The 21,118-nt window shown below is 43.4% G+C and overlaps 1 protein-coding gene across 5 annotated transcripts in view; it reads right to left on the bottom strand.

Moving 5' to 3' along the window:
• LOC107217618 (ecdysone receptor) overlaps nt 1–21,118 on the bottom strand; it is a 78,760-nt gene that overhangs the window by 15,112 nt on the left and 42,530 nt on the right. For 3 of the 5 annotated variants that reach the window (XM_046741565.1, XM_046741567.1, XM_046741566.1), the window contains one exon: nt 10,375–10,709. In XM_046741565.1, coding sequence (XP_046597521.1) covers nt 10,375–10,381 — 7 coding nt within the window. In that variant the 5' untranslated portion in view covers nt 10,382–10,709. Of the gene's footprint in view, nt 1–995; nt 1,027–10,374; nt 10,710–12,175; nt 12,201–21,118 lie in introns of those variants that run through there. The other 2 variants (XM_046741568.1, XM_046741564.1) reach the window with 2 other exon arrangements.

Raw genomic sequence — 21,118 nt, 5'->3', positions numbered from 1 at the left:
TCGCGAAATCCCCGCGTCACCGCAACCCGCAGTTTACGCACTGCGCCCGCTTTCTTACCGTAAGTAGAAACATACCTGTGCGAATGAAACGGTAAGGTATAATGGTCAGAGCCTTCAGAGGTCCCCGAAGGCTCTAGACCACAAAGACAAACCCGACCCTTTACAGGATCTCTTGGAATTTCTTGGAATTTGAGGTTCCCCACTCCTCCAGGGGTTGGTGGTGGTTCGCTTCGAATCCGACGTAATGAAAAGCGGTTGAGTTAATATTCAGCGACTGTGAACTCACGGGGTCATTATTAACTGTCTAAGCTCCAAAGCACACATGCGGGTGCAGTAGATTTCGAACGGTAGGTAAATTTTCAAACGTTTGCTTTTGGCACTACACGCGAAAGAAAGTTTATTAACCATGCGCGCGGCATCGGCGTGAAAGAACTTTCGAAAGGCGGAGCCAAGATATTCGCCGCTTCTTTAAAGCGGTGAGAAATTTGATAGATCCGGGTTTCGCGACAGCGACTCGAACCGTAATTATAAAACTTCCGACAGCTGTTTCTCGTGCCCCGATCTTTAAGTGCAATTTTCTCAGAAACACAGGCGGATAAACAGGTTGCGCGACCTAAATTGGCAAAAAGATTCCACTTCCAGATGTCGGAGCTAACGAAGTAGGGGGAAAAGCACCCTCCAATCCTTGGCGGCACTCGTAAGTCTCCGAAATAGTAGCTCACGATCTAATGACCAGTCCTTATACCCACTTCTTAAAATTAATTCGCTTCCTCTCACTTCCAAGCCTGAATAACACCAAAGATCAAAAATATGGTTACGAGTCCCCTGCATCTGCTGCATGTTCAGGGTGACGACAGTTTCCCGTCGAAAACCTTGAACCATTTATTTCCTTTCTCCCCGTGCCCCCCGGGTTAGCTGGAAACGAAGCGGAAGTAGGGGGCGACCTGAATATCAAGTAGCTCGAAATTCTTCTTTCAACGGACCTAAATACACACCTCCGTCCCTTTCCATGTTTTTTCTTCTTCTTCCTTCTTCCTGCTTTTTTTTCCCACACACTCTCTCGGGGCTCATCGGTAACTTGTGCGGCTCATGCCTTGGAGCGGCCAGGTCGTCTGGGGTCGGAGGAGGAAGACCCGAGAAGAGGGAGCCGGGCGGTGCTGACCTGCGCAACGGTTGATCGCGCTGGGTCAGGGACACGCGCCAGTTAAAAGAGGTCGCCGGGGTCACGGAGAAGTTCAAACCAGGTCAGGCTCTGTACGTGTACGTCATCCGGCTATTGTGCCCAGGAGCTCCTTCCTTGGCAGCTGATACCCTGATGCTGTAACGATGGTCCATGAGTACAATAGATCTCTACGCCTGAACCATTATTCCGCATCCCCAAGGTTTCCCCGTTTCTCATTATTGTTCCATACAACTTGTTCACCGATCTCTCGGCGATGAGTAATAATTCACACCAAGAAATCTGCAGAACTTTCAGTATTTCATGATCTTGCAAGCTTCGTTCTAAAATGGAATACCCTCCTTTCCGGTGTTGGCCTGGTGAAAAATGTGTTCCGCAAGGCGGATATAGATTGGTACATATGCTGCTTGTTTGGTGTTTACATATTTGTTCAATACACTTATACACCACGACGAATAAATACGGTACTCTGTTATATTCCAGCTCTCCATCGCTCTCTCTGTTCCTATTTCTCTGTCTGCCTCCCGGGAGACCGAGGTAAACTAGGTCAACGGCGGCTGGATATCGACGTGGCAACCACCTGCACCCAAACCACTGAAATTGATCGGCCCTGTCGACGAGTCGGGTGGAGAGCTTATTTCTGCACTTCACGACCGTGATATCAGAGCGAAGCAGACAGAGGAGGCTTGCATAATGACGGAATGAGCAGCCAGCGATGGATACATTGTCTGAGCTAACTTTATACACGGTACAGGAGCTGCAGAGAGCGGTTCGTGGGAAAGATGAAAGAGCAAGCAGATTGTCTACAGTCAAGGTCGATCAGCCGATCGTGAGAATTATCGCCACTGACCCAAGATAAAAATAATTATTAATGTTTCGCATGAGTTGTATAATGTCATCATACTGCGAGAAAAAAAGTATTCACCATTTAAAAAACTCACACGGTATAATAACATGCATTATCGCGTCAGCAAAATTTGACTCATGTGGGTCATTCGACGGTTAGGACAGCACGCCAAGTTTCCGTTCGGCCACACTGAAAAACGTTGCGCAATTTGTGCCGTGCTAGCCACTCTTACTATTAGCAACAGAAACGCCTTAGCGAGGGTTAGTATTAGCTACAATGGCGCCGATTGCAATGCTCTTTTTACTCTGTCAGCAATGATCGACCTCGTATTTGCCTCATATTTATCCATAATTACCACTCTCAACTTTTAAACCATAATCTCCAAATGTATTCTCACTGTGCCTTGCCCTCTTCTGGCACTGACGCATTGAGAGTAGTATTTGCTGAAGAGAACACCGAATACACAATATTTTGTACGATGTACTAAAGATTATCTTTTTTAATTTTATGGATGACAGAAAGATCACGCGAAACATCCTTCAAAAAGTTTCACCCGGGATATCATCGTGAGTATATTCGGATCAGTGAAGTGTATGATACCGCGGCAATATTTTGATGGGTTTCTTGAATTTCCCTAAGGGATATACATCGTCGGAAGGAACGTATCGTTCCCTGTTGAGCGACATCGACTATGCATTTTCTCGTAACAGCTGAGTACCAAGTCTAGAGCCGTCGCGATAGGTGATAAATTACTATCGCCCAGTAATTTACGTAACGCGAAGGTGATGATAAAAATGCGGTTTGCGACAGTCTCATTTTCATCACCATTGTCAGTCCGATAGAGCAAGAATCCAGGAGGTTGTGAGCGGGGAAAACAGAGGCAGCCTCGTCTAACTGGTTTGCGCTATGTCCTCATCTAAGGAGCTCCTGGTAGCCTGGGACGAAGTCCACATGGAGGTAAGTACAAACCTGTCCTAGTCCCGGCGATGCGGTCGCGCAAGCACCAGCAGCGCAGCACCGCCTGCGAGTCGGGAAGAAGGGATACGGGTATTGGGACGGGAAGGAAAGGGAAGGGAAGAGAAGGTTGAGGTCTGAGTTCGAGGCCAACCTGCCGTTCGCTCACTTTCCCACACGGGTTCTAGCGCGGACTTCTAGGCATTCCATGGACTGCGCGCGCTGCGCGTTTGCTCCTCGATCACGGCGACTGACGGCACCAGAGAGCGAATGGTGACCAGGGCTGCGTTCACGCCGCAAGAAACATGCACGAACGACACCGAGGACAGCCGAGCGACACCGAACCTGGCCACGGCTCGTGACCTTATTAGGCAGAATATTCATAGGGCGAGTGACAACGACAAGCGAGAGTGTACCGACAACGACGACGACGAGTTTGAAACTTTCTCGCATCGCTATTACAGTGGCTCGATCGACTTTTTTCCATCGCAACACCGCCGGTTGCTTGATTCTTGCAATGAGCTAATACCGACTACTGTGAGGTTTTGCCGTCAGGTTAGTCAAGCGTTACCTACGCTCCTTGTCTGTTGGGTATCTTTTCTCTCGAAGTAGGTACAATTTAAAATTACAAACACATTTTGCTGCTTGGCAAGAGTAGCTTGTTCACCCTGGTGGGTGAAGTAATTCTTGTTTTTTGTTTTTTTTTACTATGGCTGCTCTCGTCAGGGTCTTCCAAATGTTTAATTTCCAGTTGATGGCAAAGATTCACGCGCAGTCTTTCGCAATTACACGTACGATTAGAGTACGAAGTCGATTTGTTATACCCGAGGTCCAATCGACCCTGGGTATCTTGTAGAACAGTCAAAGACTTGTCGCTTAGATGTGTCTCAGATGCGGTGGATAAGAAGGCCGCTTACGCATTATAGTACGATGCCTAGTACGTAGACGTAAAAAACATTGTACGACGAAAGCAATTATATACTAAGAGGTATTTCTGCGATTTCACAATGAATGCGTCGAGAGTCGTATATGAGTAGGTATGTGAATACTGAATTACGACGGTGGCCCAGATGCCTGGATACGGCTTAGGCACCTTTACGCTGCTGGCAAACCATTTCCGTGAATTGTATTACCACCCGACGCTCTGCTCCTAAGAAGAATATAAGTATACATATATATCAGCTTTCTCCCGCCTAAAACTACCGTAGAGGAATAATGAATTTGACTTGGACTAGCCACGTGCTCTACGAAGCACCGTTACGCGGTTACCGAACCAACGAGTTTTTAAAACAGGCTTCCATCGCTCTCGAGCTAGTCTTCAGGCCACCTCGCGCTTATCAAATTACAATCATCTTCGTCTTTCTCTCGGTTCTTATAACTTTTTCGAGAAACAAAACCGGCTCTTGTTCCCCTGTTTTCATTCCTTTTCACGTATTTCACTCCCTTTCTATACCTGTCTAGTCATTCGATATCGTCAACCAAGAATAAAACAAGCTCAAGTCAGTATAGTTGCGAAACTCGTTCGTTCGTTCCCGAGTAATTTTTACGCCTGATCCAAGCGGCCGTTTTGAACGAGTTCCATTGCGTAACGTCTTGGCCTTTAACGAAACATCGGACGTTGTTATACCGAGACGGTATTTCATCGAAAAATTAGGTTAATGGACGTATCGATTCAGTGTTTGAGTTTCTCGTAGGTATGTGATGGATAGATGAAAGATACCTAACATCAGTACGACGACTTCAAACTGCAATGACAATTTTTTCAATTAAAACCTAGACAAAGCTTGATGCACTCATCAACCAATTATTATCCTGGAGTCATGGTGTTGTGAACGGCTACTAGTGACACATAAATTCTCAGCCTCTCTACAACGCGCTACACGATGGAACGCGGATGACGCAGACATACGCGGACTGTGTATCAACCGCACAACTCCTGCCGGTCGTTCTCCGATCCCTCCACGACGAGCCAATGTCGTCTTATCTTAGCCCAACCAGAAACCGGTCGGTGCCTCTCAGCTCCGTGTTGTTGTCGTTATGTTCGTGGAGCTCTCAGGCATAAGTCACGCGGGCGTGAAGACATACCGCACCGTGATCGGTGGCGCCACCTGTTCGCTAAACCAGACATTAACCGGAGTCTTTACGTTCACTCACAGGTGGCAACGCGGTGGCGGCAGTCTTCAGGATCACGGCTGCATCGAGTAGAAAACAAAAACAACAGACATTCCGTAATCTGACCATTCCATTTATTACTTGTCACGTGATCTAGAAAACGATCACTCATCTCGAGAAAACGTAGCGAGTGCAGTCTAATTGCCAGTTAAAGAGACTTATGTACGTTCGAATTAAAATAGGTCATAGGACAACAACTCTCAAGCAGATTGGAACGTAGGAATGTTTTCCGTTTACATTTTCTGATATTATCCTCTTTCCCTTATACGCCATACTATTTTTCCTAGTCCAGATATGACTCGGTTGGAGATAGAAAGGTAGGTACGGAGTCGAAGACGTTTGGCAAGTTACCTGACAGCGGTGCAGATGACGACTACGAGGAGGCGTATCGATCGGCGTTCGCCTTACTTCCAACCTCAACGAAGTTGCACGCACCGATCGCATTTTAATTATCCACCACCACGTAGGATTCTTTGGGGTTGGTTCAAAGTAAGCAACAGCACGATCTGACGGTCGATACAGAGTGATGGGTACATAACATCATGATCGCGATTGAAATTGGACACGATCTGGTTCACGCGTCAGAGACTCCGGCAGCAAGCGGATGCGCCATTCAGATAATAGATATAACTGCGTCCAACGAAGCGACTGACTGACTGACTGACTGACTGACTGAGTGATTGACTGAATGGGAAAGAGATAGCTACATATGCCGACCTACGCCAACGTGATTAGAGAACGACGTGTCGCACCCTCCGCCTTAACGTTGTTCACGGTGTAAATGTGGACCCTCGTTCCTCAAGTTTGAGGTGCATGAAGGTGCGTGCTAAGGGAAACCAGGAGGACCAATTGCCGTGCGCGGTGGGACCATATGACCTTACGATATCCCATATAGACGCATCGATCGCGGATCTGCGGTTCCCACAATCGCGGTCGAACGGACGAATGTAGGTTGTACATTTTATATAGGTGGGTATAACGTGAATGCGCAACCTCTGACGTGAAGCCTATCAACCGCTGCTCAGCCAACCGAGCGAGCATTTTTTAGAGCTATACGTTACTCTCGGTGCAGTGCAGTTGATGAACTGGTTTAGATCTACTGGTTTAGATAATAGCAGGTTCATACCATTATCCTACGTAGATCAGCGTCCTGCAGGGATACAATCTCTCATCCCCTCCTCGAGCATAAAGGTACATTGTACAGCGTGGAAGGTAGAAATTGCAGTGGTCAGGCTCAGACGTACCCTTCGCTCTTTAATTCTGATCCCATGAGACGCTCTAGTCTGGCCGTGTGTAAAACCATTTCTACCAGGCACTCAGTACGTGCATCTAGTCCAATCCACTTTGAGGTTTGCAGGATGGATGGAGTGCAGGTAGGTACCGCTGATCTAAACAACCGTCTTTCACCACTCGAAGCCAGCCATTCCCTCCGCAGTATTAACAAAAAAATAAAATAAACCGCTCGTTCGATGGTTGAAGGTGTTCGTTCCTTGGCCTGTGCCCTTTTGCACCACGATCCTATGTCGGTGAGGCCGGGAAGCAGAGGCGTCACTGCCCGTAGTTGTGGTATGTAGTTACATACGGGTGTTCGCCATTTGCATAGATAACCGCGAGTAGATTGTTTTGTGAGTATTTACGACACGGTTGGTTGTAGGCGGGTGCTGCATGGTGTATTAAAGCCGTAACGCTGGGCGCCCGCATGGGGCCGTCACCGACACGATGAGAATTACGACTTCTGCAGAATGTTTAGCAAACCAATAACTACCAACCGACCGCCTGCACTGGCACCAATCAGCTAAAAAACAAACAGACTGGGACGGCTTATCGAACTTGTGTTGTAAGGCATGCGTGCGCGGACGTTCGATTTCATTTGACGTTAAAAAAGGAACTGTGAAAAATACGAAGACGAGTCTCTCCCTCTTTCTTTCGCATAGGCACTCGTCTATAATCCACCGGATATTTACACCTGGGTTGGTACAGGGTTTTCACGCTTTGCAGGTTATCGTTGGCAACCATGGCAAGGCAGAAGAAATGAACCAGGTTCGAAGGTAACCATAATGTGCCTTAAGCCAGACGATTAGTTACGGGAAACATACAAAAGATATACTATCTTACGGAGGTAAAAAGTTTTTAAACTACTTAAGAAATTTTTCACAAGTGTATTTCAATGGGTACGTATGTAACTAATGCTATTGCCGTAGAATGTAATGACGATACGAACCACGGCAATTACGACACCATCGTATTTGGTTTCATTGGAAATTGGGCAACCATCGATTGAATACGAGCTGCGACCGTTCTTTTGTCACCGTCACCCTGCAGCAGTACGCAATACACCGCAATTTCTCACCACCGCAACAAAAACCGTTTCGTAATTGAAATTCGGTCAAATATTCGTCAACGTATACTGTCGCGATTCGATGCCAAGTCAGTTTTTACATCCAGAATAATTGTTCAATTCAACAGAAATATACCCTCTATTCGATATATATATATATATATATATCTATTGCTGCTTGTCACGCCGTTCACGTTATAGGAGTATAACTACCGACCGGGTATATTCCTCATCGAAGCTGAAGCCGGAAGAGCGACGATCACGATTTCGTTTCCTGATTAACTGCGGTGCTTTGATCGAATATCGAAACTGCGTACGCACCGCGACGCGCCATTGTACGTCGATAATGATAAGCGATGGAGGTACCTGTTCTGTATATTACTTGCGTTATATTCCTTTGAATAAGTTCAATAGACCCGGACGGTACCAACGACACCGAAATCGGCCTGAACCAGGTACAAAGAGGGACGGCGGCGCTCGGTCCTGGACATGATATTAATTCTGTTCGATTTTCTGCACAATTACATTTCATATACCTAATAGAGCGGTAATTAAGTGACGATTTGTCGCTATTTTATTACAGCCAGAATTGGATAATACTGCGAAATATTTCAGTTTCAACTCTAGTTGTTACAGATAAATATCACGGAAGGAGAAATGTTCAACACGATTTCCAATTTTGTATGAATTATCGAAGGAAATAAATCCCAAGATCTCAGTATAGAACGTACTGAAACGGTCATTGACTGACTGGCGTTTAAAGGCCATCGGAAACACGTGCGCGATATAAATTAACGCATCGAAAACATACAGTGCCAACGATTCCGTTCAAGGTCAGCTGTATACTTTCACGTTCAACACCCCATGTACGAATACACTTGAGGTCAGTGATTCTGCGACGCTAATTTCTTGGACAAGTCGGTCACGTTGGCAATGGAGAATCAGCCCGCAGCGCCACCGCCGGCCGGTCGCGAAACAAGCTCAATCTTCGTAAACATAACATAATCCGTGATTGTCGAATCTAACCCAAAGATATAAAATAAACCAAAACACAGAGGTTAAGCCGATTTTTCGCGACCGGCCGGCGGTGGCACTGCGGTCTGATTCTCCATTGCCAACGTAACCGACTTATCTGTGAAATTAGCCGTCACCGAATTACTGTCCTTGAGTGTACGTTCTATTTGCTCACAGGACATTCACATGCCGAAAAAAGAATGTGTAATGACTATATCAAATGGGCTCATTGTTTCTGTACAGAAGAAACCAACATATCGACACGTTTTTTTGAACGCTGCGTTAATTGAAATTAGATATGCGTGTATATCTAATAGCAGTATGTTCCGGTAATAAACGAATATACATCAGCACAATATTGAGCTTCGAGTCTTATCATTTACCATTACTATTCGTACGGGTTATTAAATTTCATTTACTTTTTCAAGATTTTACTGTAGTATTTTCGATCGATCGAAATTTTGGCAACATACGTATATATGCATATATATACATGTCTCAAGTATATAAATTATTCCATATTCACGAACCAAAACAGTTTTTGTACTGCGCATCATAGCGTGTTATATTTAACGTTCAACGTTTCTAAACTAGCATATAAGATACCCTAGTTTCACTACTATTCCATAAACGAAAGTTAATAACCCCGAGACGAAGAGAGACTGAAGGGAGTGGTGAGAGAGAAAGAGAGAAAGAAATAAAGTAAGAAGGAAAAAAAAAAAAACAGTGTAGAAGTAACCGAAAACAAAAAAATCCACGTGCGAAGTCTAATTTACTCACCAATCTTGCCGTTGGGACTATACGGATCGTAGCTGCCTGAGCTCAACGGACTGGCATATCCGTTGTTGTTCGATGCCTGTGGGATCTGAGGCTGTTGTGTAGTCGGTGCAGTCTGTGTCTGAGATTGCGTGAGCGGGGTGGAGTGGGCCAAGGGGGGTTGTTGCTGTTGCTGGGGTACTTGGTACTGGTGATGATGAAGCTGCTGTTGCTGCTGCTGTTGTTGTTGAGGCGTCGCGTAAAGCGGATGCTGGGTCGGCAGGGGTTCGGGGGAATTGGGACTGTGGGGCGCCAACCAGTCGTCGGGTCGTGGCCGCTTATTGCTACTCGCAATACCGGCGAAGAGTCCACCGGCGCTACCGGCGCTCTGTATTCCCGCGTTGTTGTTGCCGCCCCCACCCCCGCCTCCACCGCCGCCTCCGCCTCCGCCTCCTCCGCCGCCGCCGCCGCCGCCTCCACCACCATCTCCTCCTCTTCTTCCTCCTCCTCCTCCTCCTCCTCCTCCTCCTCCTCCTCCTCCACCGCCAGCGAGAGAAGTGCTGGCCAAGTGCTCGGGCGTCTCCGCCTTGACTCGGGGGCCCGCGGGCCCCTCGGAGGTGTCCATGTTAGAAGGCGCTAGCCGGGTAGCGGGGGCCAAAACGACGGCCCCAGCTCCCGCCACCACGGACGCCTCATCGTACCGCACCGCGACGCCGCCGCCGCTCACTAGGCTGGCCACCGTGACTCCGGTTTAACTGGCCGATCGGCGCCCACCGGACGCACCACGGTCAAATAAACGCACACCTCGCGTTCGCCTAGCGTCGATAAGTCGGTAAGGATGGTACCTCCGGCCGAAAAATTCACGAGGGTCATGCGAGGGATGGGGGGTGGGAGGGGGAGGGAGGGAGGGATAGGGGAACGGGGTTTTCGGAGAAATGTCGCTTCGCCTTCCTGTTTGGTTTTATCGTTAAACTCGGCGAAAAGAAGGCCGCGTCCCGGAAACAACGTCGTTTTTCGTCTCACCTTCTTTTCTTTCTGTCTTTCTTTTTCTTTTTTTTTTTTTTCCCCTCCCTTCTTACATACAACAATTGATCGTAGAAAAACTAAACAAACTTTTCATTCTCGGACGTTTACATCCCGCGGCCGCGTTCTCCACTGTCGCTTCTTCTTCTTCTTCGTCTTCTTCTTCTTCTTCTTTTTCTTTTTCTTTTCACTCGCGCCAGAGCCTGATGAAACTGCACGCGTCACTTTATCGGGGATTACCTTTCTCGCACTTCACTCGTCGAATACGTCGAGGGCTGATTCGTGATAACTTTTGTTACTGTTCAACCTCTTTTCGATGTTGCTTAACAAACGTTAGTTTTCTAACGCATCTTTGTCGTACTCGATACCGATGATATCTCCTTAGACCTATACCACGGGTTGCGAGGTAAATACGATCGGTGTATCTGTAACAAAAAATACACAAACGTGGTTAGGAATATACCATAAACTAATTTGCTTCGAATCTATAATTGATGACATCGTCTTATTGTTTCATGATACAATTAATTATTAAAATTTTGCAATTTAAAAACTCTTCACATCAATCTTTACACAATACATACGTGTATATACATATATACGTTAACTAAAAAGTTGTTGGCACAGTGCCTGTCCTATACAGGGGTTTTCGTCCGATAAACTGATAGTGATCAAAAATTGATACTTGCGATGATAGATTTAAATATCGAACTAACGTTTTATACACCAACAGGTTATATCGCAGAGCGTTTGCTTACGCAGCGTTACAGACGTGATAAATAAAATTACTGTTATTGTGACATCATTTGCGTTGATCTTATACAATTCCTCTCCGTATTCAAATAAAAAAATTTTTTTTTAGTTTTTTTCATTTATAAAGTATTTTCATTTCCTGTAATCACAACGGTAAAATTATTCTCGTCATTTTAACGGTAGGCATAAAACATGGTAGAAAAATTTTTTCTCATCGTAAGAGAACAACTACTCATGACAACAGCGGAGACAACGACGAAGGTTGAACGTACATTATAGTGAGGAAATAAACAACTATGAAGTAACAAACGTCTACGTTATCCAATTTCTCGGTAATAACCTGCGGCGTATATTACGTATAAAAAATAATACGACCGTTTTTCGCTAAACTTTTTTGTCTAGATAAATTATCATCGTTCGATGTGTCAACGTGTAATAATCATTCGGTGCGAATTGTGGTGAGCTTGAGTAAAGCAACATATTTACTATATAGTGCATTAGAAATTAATCCGAGTACCTAAATTTGAACACAACACAACCTAGAATATCGACAATATTTGAGAAAACATTTCACAATTAAAACATTCGAAATGATTGAATCCGGGTGTTATTTTTACCACCTTAGCGACATTCAAAGGATTGCCTAAAATTATTTTACTAATAGTTATCTTCCGAGCGTATATTCGATAGTACGCAGAGCTTCATCGGGTTGCAAGTCAGGATTCTAGTCTTCTCCTAACTTTTTGATTCAAACGCTCATGTCGAGTCGATTTGTCGTCAACAGTACCATGTATAAATATTGCAGATGCGCACACGTGCATCCGTATTAACCATGAACGAATTATACCGTGTGACGTGTATAAGAAGCGAGTCAAAAGGGGGAAAATAAACGAAAACGACTTAGGTCGAAATTCTTATTTCACCATCGATCGTAAGTGAGAGATAGTTGGTTTCGATGCGATCGAAAGGATTAAGCGAGTTCCATTCGCCCAAGGGTATAGCCAGAACAGATTTTTACGTTCATGCTAATCACGCTAATTCTGTCGGCGAGAAATATGCTTCCCCTGGCGGCTAAAGAATTTCCGTAAAACAGCTTAAAACCTTAGGTTATAACTGTGGCTGAAATAATTCAACGCACCTGTCCAACACTTGTTACGTATTAGTCCGTTCGACGGTGAACAGCAATTTCAGGTTTTGAAAGGCGAACGATTTTACAACTTTATCGCGAAGTCACCTTGACCGAATCGCGTGAAAATATCGACGTGATGTAAAACCCGCAGGTTGGTCGGTCAGTCGATCCTTTCCCGATCCGAACCGCACTCTGTTATACCGGGGTAAAAATTTCCGCGTCGTTAATTTCAACAGTCGACGTGTCTCTGCGCGAAGCGAACACCGTGACGCAGTTGCCGAAACTGTGGAACCAAGGCCCCCCCCCCCCCCCCCCCCCCTCCACTCGGGGCCCAACTTTCTACGCAGCTATGGGCCCGAAAACCAGGAGTCGTTTACTCCCACCGTCCCTCTCCGTCCGACAGCTCGGAACAGCCAGCGAGATCTTCACAAGGAGCGTATAGTATTCTTCTTCGTCTCGGGTCGTGGGCCACTGCCCCAGTGGTCCCTCGGGTACGTGGGCCGAGGACTGCGTAGTCATACTTTTCGGGAGAGTCGATTCGGAGAAGCGTAAGTAGGTGAGGAAAAATCGAGAATGAAATGTTTCGATTCGATAATTGAATTGAAATTTCAAAAATTTCAAATAGGTTGCAGGTCGGATGAAAATCCATATTTTTTAACAATTTTACTATCATTTTTTTAACAAAGAGATAGCAGTCGCGCATTGAGTATATTTTCAATAATTTTATATTTCGAAGCTACCGCGAAGATTGATCTAGAAAAGTACGAGAACCGAGAATGCTGGAATGATGAAGAAGAGGTCCGATGTCGATGCTGCATTTCAAAGCGTTTCAAATCTCGTGTAGATTCGTTTGATTTCACTCTATCGTGTCTTATTTTATTCGACAAACGTTTTTTGTCTACCAATTATGAGCTGAAAGTATAATTTTCATTTATTATCTTGGCATTGTTAAATATTTCACAACATCGCAACGGCGTCGATTGTGGTCAATACAATAGCAGTATTGAATTAACTATTAAACAGGAATAGAAAATCCGTTTCAGTAATATTGTAGAGAATAAGTATTTTGAATAAAACGAGCCATCGTAGAGTAAAATCGGACGGATCTACTTGGTTTTTAAAAATCTTGAAGAAATTTTGAATGAAGCATTCCGTGGCGATTTTTTTTTTTATTACAAAAAAAAAACTCAAATCAGCAACGTCCTGCTTCAAACGTTGTTTAATTTTTTTGTTTTGCATATCCGTATCGAGGGATTATTGTTTTGATAATTCAACTCGATTAACCTTTCAGCTGCATTTGTTCAACCCAATTATTATAATCTCTTCGTATTTAAATTGTTTTGACTGTACACCTGCCAAATCTCAACGTGGATGGTCCAAGAGCGTCCAGCCGTCATATAACCGCGGGCGTCGTTTTAATTTTTGTGTTTTGTTAGCGGCTGCTGCTTTGACGCACGAGCCGAGAGGAGAAACGGGAATCTTTGGGATTCCGACCTCGTGAGAGAAAGGAAGGATACCGAGGGAGGAAATCGGAGAGGGAAATCGGTCCGAATCTTCCGGGGTCATTGATCGGTTCAGTCTTCTTCGAGATTTCGAGCTTTCACGGCCGTAAAATTGTGTCGAAGTTATAGTAACGTTAACGTAACGAAAGATCGGTAGAGAAGAAAAAAAAAACAATGTCTATTTTGCAACTTTAGTATTGATTTGAATTGCATAATCACTTGAATTTACAAAGTATGAGTAATATCTGGTTAACCTAAATTTTTAAAATCATAATCTTTCATTACGATGCATAGTCACATTAATTAACGCTGCAAACTTTACCCTCGTTGTTCTTCAAATCAATTTGAAATGTAATAAAACACTTTTGAAATAGATAACCATTTGAAATGTCGCCCAAATCCTGGAATTCGGAGGGGGGGTCACAAATTCTCGACTTCAGATTTCCCTGACTTTTCTTTACCTTCTGTCGAAAAGGAATCTGGATTAGTCGAGGACAGTACAAACAGGACGCAACAGTGAAGCTTAATAAACTGATTGACCAACTGCGCATGCGCGATGTCTGATTTTCACGCAGTCTGACCAACTCAAACTTCAGCTGTGAAACTCAGCTTACTGATATTATACAGATGATGAAAGTTTTTTCAAGTTAAATAGACTTAAAACAATCGATACAGCGATTCGATAAGACTGGGCAAACTTTTATTATTAATCGAGTAACCACCGATGACTGCTAAGATTTAATTCGTCAGTCGATACGTGAGAGTTCCGAAAATATCGATATCCCGTTTCGAGTCAAGTTGGCTACCCTGTCTTGCGGGCGAAAACGATAATCTCGCCGACCAATAGAGTTCGATTATTTGACGCATGCGCAGTTTCACTGCTTTCACTCGGGATGGACCGAATCATAAACGGTGCTTCCGAAATTCGAACGTTAGCTTTAGGTTCAAATATTTATAAAGGGCAGCGCACCCGGTTCCGTCCCACCTGAGTGACTCGGGCGGGTGCTTGCCATTAGCGAGTGAATTCCGGGCCGTCGGAAAGGCCGGATAGAACGATAGCCGACGTGCCATAAGGAGAGTGAAAGGTCTTGTCGTCGGCGCCCTTTCGATGTCCTTTTGGCGACCCGTCGCCGCGCTTTGCCTGCCCTTTCCATCAACTTTCACCATATAATCGGGGAGACGACGAAGCCAACTAAAAAGTATAACCGGACCCAACGAACCGTTCGATGAGTATACCTCGTTCGTTATTCCAGTCCACGTAACACCCTGCATTTGTCCTTTAACCCGGCCTTGCAATTTGCTTGTTCTTCTTCCGACGAGAAGGTCCGATCATTTTTTTCCCTCTCCAGATCAAAAAACATGCTAGCGTGCAATCGTTCATCTCCTCGATCTAGACTCGCGGTTTGGCCAACTTTATTACCAAAATAAATATGTCAGTGTTTACAATTTTTCTAGCCGCGATGAGAGTTTCGGTGCTTTATCTTGACCCTTGAATCAATAGGTTGAAGGCAAATTTTACCTTATGGTCTATTTCTCATAATCAGTGTGTAAGAAGAAATAATGACAGAAACTCAATAAATCATCAAATTCTAACAGCAAAAAAGTTTGGATTTTTAATTCTCCGTCAAACCTGCACGATCAAACGAAATAATCATGAAAAAACACGAATACCTTACTTTATAGTCTTTCAAACCGTCACATCCAAACCAGAAACAATCGCGATAATATTTCAGAAGTAATCGAAGATTAAAATTGCACTCTTCCAAGTTCAAAGCTTTACTCTACAAGTCTCACGTTGTTGTCATTGTACTATTGAGCAGCAGCACATTTATTACATAACAAAACTGCTACGTTACGCAAGCTGAAGATAAAAAAATTTAACTATACGTATATAAATGTAACTACTTCCACGCTGATCGTGACCGCAAGCTTACAATACTGCATACATACGTACATTGTAAGTTTGCGGTTACGATCAGCATGGAAGTAGTGACATTCATAAACACGTATAGTTAAAGCAATAGATAAAAAAAAATAAATAAATAAATAAATAAATAAATACTAAAACAAAAAATAACAGCAAAAACACCTGATACCGAGACATTTACTACCGCATTTATAACAAAGCATATGGAAAACTTCGAACGGATATAAAATTTTTATTACATCTTCCCATCTTTACTAACTCGCACACGTGCTCGCGTCAATACTTAGACCAGTTTTTATCAATTAAACTTGAACGTTTTTCTACTTGTGTCATATAGACCCGTTCTCTCTCTGATATCGTATGATGTATACGTGCATGTATGTATATATATATATATATATATATATATATATATATTATCATACGTAATCATCGAATATACAGTATTCAGATTACGTGTATGTTACGTATACAATTTGAACGAGTATGATACGATAACGCTCGACCCCCCATCGTGCAGCTGATCATTAATCGTGACACGTGCAGCTGTGTTCCAGTTTACCCGACACTGTACAAACAGTGATTTCGAATGGATTTGAAAATTTGAGAATATTTCTTGGCACCTCGATTCGCACCTGCACGACGACGAAAAGAAAAGAGATTAAGAACGAGGAAATATCAGATTCCCAAATTTCATCAAGCGTTGCGAGATGATCGTGAAAGAAGAAAAAAAAAAAAAGAAACTGAAAAAAAAACTGAAAAAAGAAAAAGAATGAGCGCAGTCAGGATGAGACACGTGGTGTTTTTTTCTCCGTGCGAGTATGAAGTCATCAACGGAGAGAGTCAATGTCCCCGCAGTGCCAAAAACGCGACGAACACGCCGCGGTTCGCTAGTCGAAGAATAACTGCCAATAAGAGGTACAATAAAAAGTAATAAAATCAATTAACGATGAGCAAGGATCGTACGCCGAGGAGTATGAGGAGGAATATGCAATTGAATCGGCAATCCAACGCGTTTATTCGTGATAAACAATTCGCGTACATCGAACCCGGCATACATGTGCGTACTCAACGCGTCATCGTCATTATTCTACAAGTGATATCCACGTTTCGTGGGAAATCAACAAATCCAGGACAGGCAAAAAAGGATGCTCGAGTAATTTGTGCATCTGATTTTCTTAGGCGGTATATATTAATATAGTCAGAGATTAATAAGCGGTGAAAGAAAATAGCAAACATGTTTGGTAGAAAGGTGTTTTTTTTTTTTATTTATTGCTTCTCATTCTTTGTGCCGCATGCGAAAAACACTTGTTGCAAATAGCAAGAAAATAGTCTAATTCCGTACGATAGTATTTACGATGATTTGAAGTTCATGGTTATGAAAATATTTACAGGATCAAGTTCTTATGACGTACCGAATGCGGTTGAGTGGTATAACAATTTAGAAGAAGAAAAGGATAAAAATAAAGAATCACGCTTCTTCCCAGTGTTATTCCTGGATGACTTTCGTGTTCCAAAAGCGATCTTTCTAAATTGAATTTATTCAAAGAACTTATTTTGCCGAAAATCGATACTCTTTGCTAATTTAATAACTAAGATTCTCGTAAATTCACGATTTATCATTTATTACTATAATCGTGAGCAACGAAAAAATCTTTTCAAGTGTTGAAAGAGAGGGAAAATTAAAAAAACAAAAAAAAAACAAAGAAAAGAAATAAAAATTTAGAAATACTTAAAATTGAAAACGCAAGTTTCATATCGTACGTCGATTCTGAATTTTAAATCTCTGAGAATTGTTAAAAAAAAATATTTACCAGATTCTACTTCGTTATATTTCACTCAAACTTTTCCCAATTTTTCAAAGAGAACTTGACACACCTTACGAATATGAAAAATTTGATCGATACTCAAGAAACGACTATTGCTGATACGTCCGTGAGTATGTCTCGCGAAACAGTAAATAATATTGAATAAAAAACAAAAAAAAAAAAAAAGTCAGCACTAGCATACGGACAATCGTAAAATCTCCTTAACGAAAGAATTCGTTCGTTCTCCGTAACATCTTTCAAATTCCACGTTCACCGGATTGCCCTACCAGCTTTGCTACCGCAAAGCAGCGGTTCGTTTCGAGTTGCGATGAATATCGGTTGTTTGTCCCCTGGACCGGCGCCAGTACGCGTCATCGTCATCAAGTCTCCCAGGAGGCCAAGTCAGCAGGCAGCCTTTGAATGGCGCGTGCCAAGAAGAAGAAGAAGAAGAAGAAGAAGAAGAAGAGGAGGAAAAAGAAGAAGAAGAGGAAGAAGAAGTAACCGGGAGGCGATCAAGGAAGACGGCAGATTTTCTCTCTTCCGCCACTTCCGTCCGCCTGCGACTGCCGCTTTATACGTACACCGCGTCATCGTCGCATACACACCCGCGTTCTAATTAATGGCCGTGTACGTCTCACACGCGTCGCGAGAGCAGACCGCCTGACTCCTACGTCGCGCGTCCTTGCGTTGCGGCTGGGATATCGAACGCTAAAGAACCGCGAAGCCCTGACCCACCCTAAGCGTGCCAAACAAACGAAGGATCGGCGACCGCGCTCTGCCTATACCCCCACCTTCCCGCCAGATACGTCAGATTTTCGTCATGAAGCTCATGACGTAAGAGAAAATAAAGTGTGTCATAAGTTAAGAACGATTTTCGCTCATTCTGGTAAGATCCATGTGAAAGTAGAAATAAAGTCCCTAGAAATTAAGTCACTAGACTAGTAAAACCTAGGGATTTCAGAGTCCATGAGTTGGAGTAAGGAGTAAAAGATTTCAGTTTCACTTTCTTGCTTCTTTCTTCCCTTTCTCCTCGACAGTTTACGGAAGAGGACGTGTGTAACAAAAAAAAAAAAAAAAAAAACTTATTCTAAAATATTGCCAAATATAACCGACAGATAAATAAAATATTACCAGTGTATTACTCAAATACGTCCACAAACATATCCTTCACAATCCAAGATGACGTTATAGAAATAATGTAGATATAGGTTACTTGAGATTGCTTATTCATTTCCGTATATTCTGTTAAACGAAAACGACAAATTTTGGAGTCAAAAGTTGGAAATATAATAATATTGACACTGATGGAGAAAATATCAAGCTTGTATGACGTCACGAGGTTCGTAAGCTTTTTGGAATCTGAAATTCCCTGACTTTTCACAGACTTTTTCCTGCTGTTAGCAATTACCTGAGTTTTTCTGGTTTTCCCTGTGCGTACGAACCTTGCCTCACCTTGGATATGTTTTGCGAATAGTTGAACTAAAGCGTGTGCGCATTGTCTCGTCTTATTTCCTTACATCACGACGAAGCTGAAGTTAGCAGCCGGAGGAGTCCAATCTTTAGAAGCAATGGAACACATGTTGTAAAAAGTTATCAATGATCCTTTTCGTCGTGGTTGTAAGGGTTCAGGTATCAATGTTAAAGGTCGAAAGTTCGAAACCGATTTCTGCAGCAATGTGACAGACTTTCCGATTCAAAATCAGGATGGCAATTCGACTCTGGTTCATACACGAATCGCGATGATGTTCACCGAATAGTAGCAGGACTGTGAGCATAAGTGGCGAATGAACGAACAGCTGAGTAGGCTTCAGCCTTGAAGTGCGTCTAAATGTCACGAAGGGGTTTGTCAGACGGGGGACGAAATTTATCCGTAATTCAAGCTTTCAATCTGAACGATGAAATCAGTCGGATAATCGAATCTGAAATCCGAGTATTATATTCACTCTGAACCCGAAGTAGATAATAAACCACTTCGGTATCGGACAAATCATAACAGAAGATGCGTGAATTGAAGCGCGAAATTGATTCCGATGGACCGTAACGCCGCTTCGTTTTGCACAAGGCGAGAGAAGTTACGTTAACAATAAACAAAGATTTCCCTGTTAGATCCATTCTGTGTCTCGAACCTTTCGCACGTCTAAAACTACGCACAATCTTACTCGTAATCAGTCAATGAATTGAAATTATTCTTGGAGATGGATCAACGGTTTTAAAATTAGTTCAAGACAATGCGAGAACTGCACAATAATTCTGAGTCTATTTTAAACCTTATAAGACATTTTCCGCAAGTCTGCTGAACATCTGCATCTGACATCATCCAGCTGTGCGGTACATGAAAAGCCGCGTGTATTTCTTTCGTGAAAACAATCGTGGAGAAAACAGTGCCATGGAAACGGAGAAGAATAGAAGCTTGTCATTGGCGGAGAAACGGGGTATAATAACGTCACGGTTCGTTCGGTTGCTATCTGGAAATTCATTCGCAGTGTCTGTTGAAGATCATGATCACGTTTAGCTGTTATTGATCGACGAGTTTACACGCTGTTGTTGGACTAATACTAATAAAAAACAATCGACCTCTTTGTTTCCATCCATCCATCCATTCATCCATCTTTCTTCCTCCATTTCGCCAACAGCAACTCTCTACAAGCGTATCGCCCTAAAGTATAAGTTATTTACAAAAAAGGCACTCGACCTTGGTGACATTGCACATGGCACGCTGCTGCATGATGGTGCGTATGCTCGTGCACGCTTATAAGTGTTATTTTGAAACCGGGGTTATTTTTACCGTAACATTTATGCACCGACGTGCAACTGCCCCTGATGACATGCGCAGCTTGCTGGTGCATCGGCCATCTGCTTTCCTCCCTCGAGGATCCAAACTCTAAACCCTGGCCCTGACTATCCGTGACCTCGCATGCTGTTGCGGTACTGCCAAAATACCGAGGATCATCGCCCGAAGTGATGCTATGATCTTGATTTTGCTCCACATGCTTCCTGATCTTCGCCACTTGCAAGGAGAGTATCAGACCTCGAGATCACAGATTCTGCTGAAACCTCTAGGAGGGGGTTGTTTCGGTTTAAAATATGGAGCTTCCGATGTCTGGTTCCATGCGTTGGGTCTTCCCTCGCTCGATTTAGAACACATCGGGTTTTCGAAAATCCGCAACTCAAACTTTACTACGACTTTGAAATGTTATATCTCTTTACATTTCAATCTATCAGAACCCTGCCATTGAATATTTAAGAGAGGATAATGAAAATTAATATGTCGGGCAAAGATACACAGCGGGTTTCTTTCAATAGGTAATTCCACTCGTTAAACTGCTGATATAAACAATTTTAACAGGAGTGAAAAACGGCCTAATGAATAAAACTACGCATCGGAAGCTCAATATTTTAGGGGAAAAAAAACCTACAAGTGTCGGTAAAATCTGTGAACCGGAGGTCTGATATTATCTTTGTTAAGACTGTCGATCTAGTAACGTCAAGGTAACGAAGCATTGGGAATAAAAGCACTATGTGACAATTTTAAAACGACTTTGAAGCGGTCAAGTTTTCAAAACATGCGTACGCACGTTTTGCTTTCCTTCCGATTTACCGAATTCCACAAAATCCCGAACTTTCCAACTAAATACGTTTCCTGAGCGCGCATCGTTGCAACAACATTGCTATAACTTCAACCTTACAGAAACATACCAAGAGTGTCGCACATGCA

This window comes from Neodiprion lecontei, chromosome 5 (genome assembly GCF_021901455.1).
Source record: "Neodiprion lecontei isolate iyNeoLeco1 chromosome 5, iyNeoLeco1.1, whole genome shotgun sequence".
In the NCBI taxonomy this organism is placed as follows: domain Eukaryota; kingdom Metazoa; phylum Arthropoda; class Insecta; order Hymenoptera; family Diprionidae; genus Neodiprion; species Neodiprion lecontei.
The sequence above is the reverse complement of the archived record's forward strand: the minus strand, read 5'-3'. Positions and strand labels throughout refer to the sequence as shown.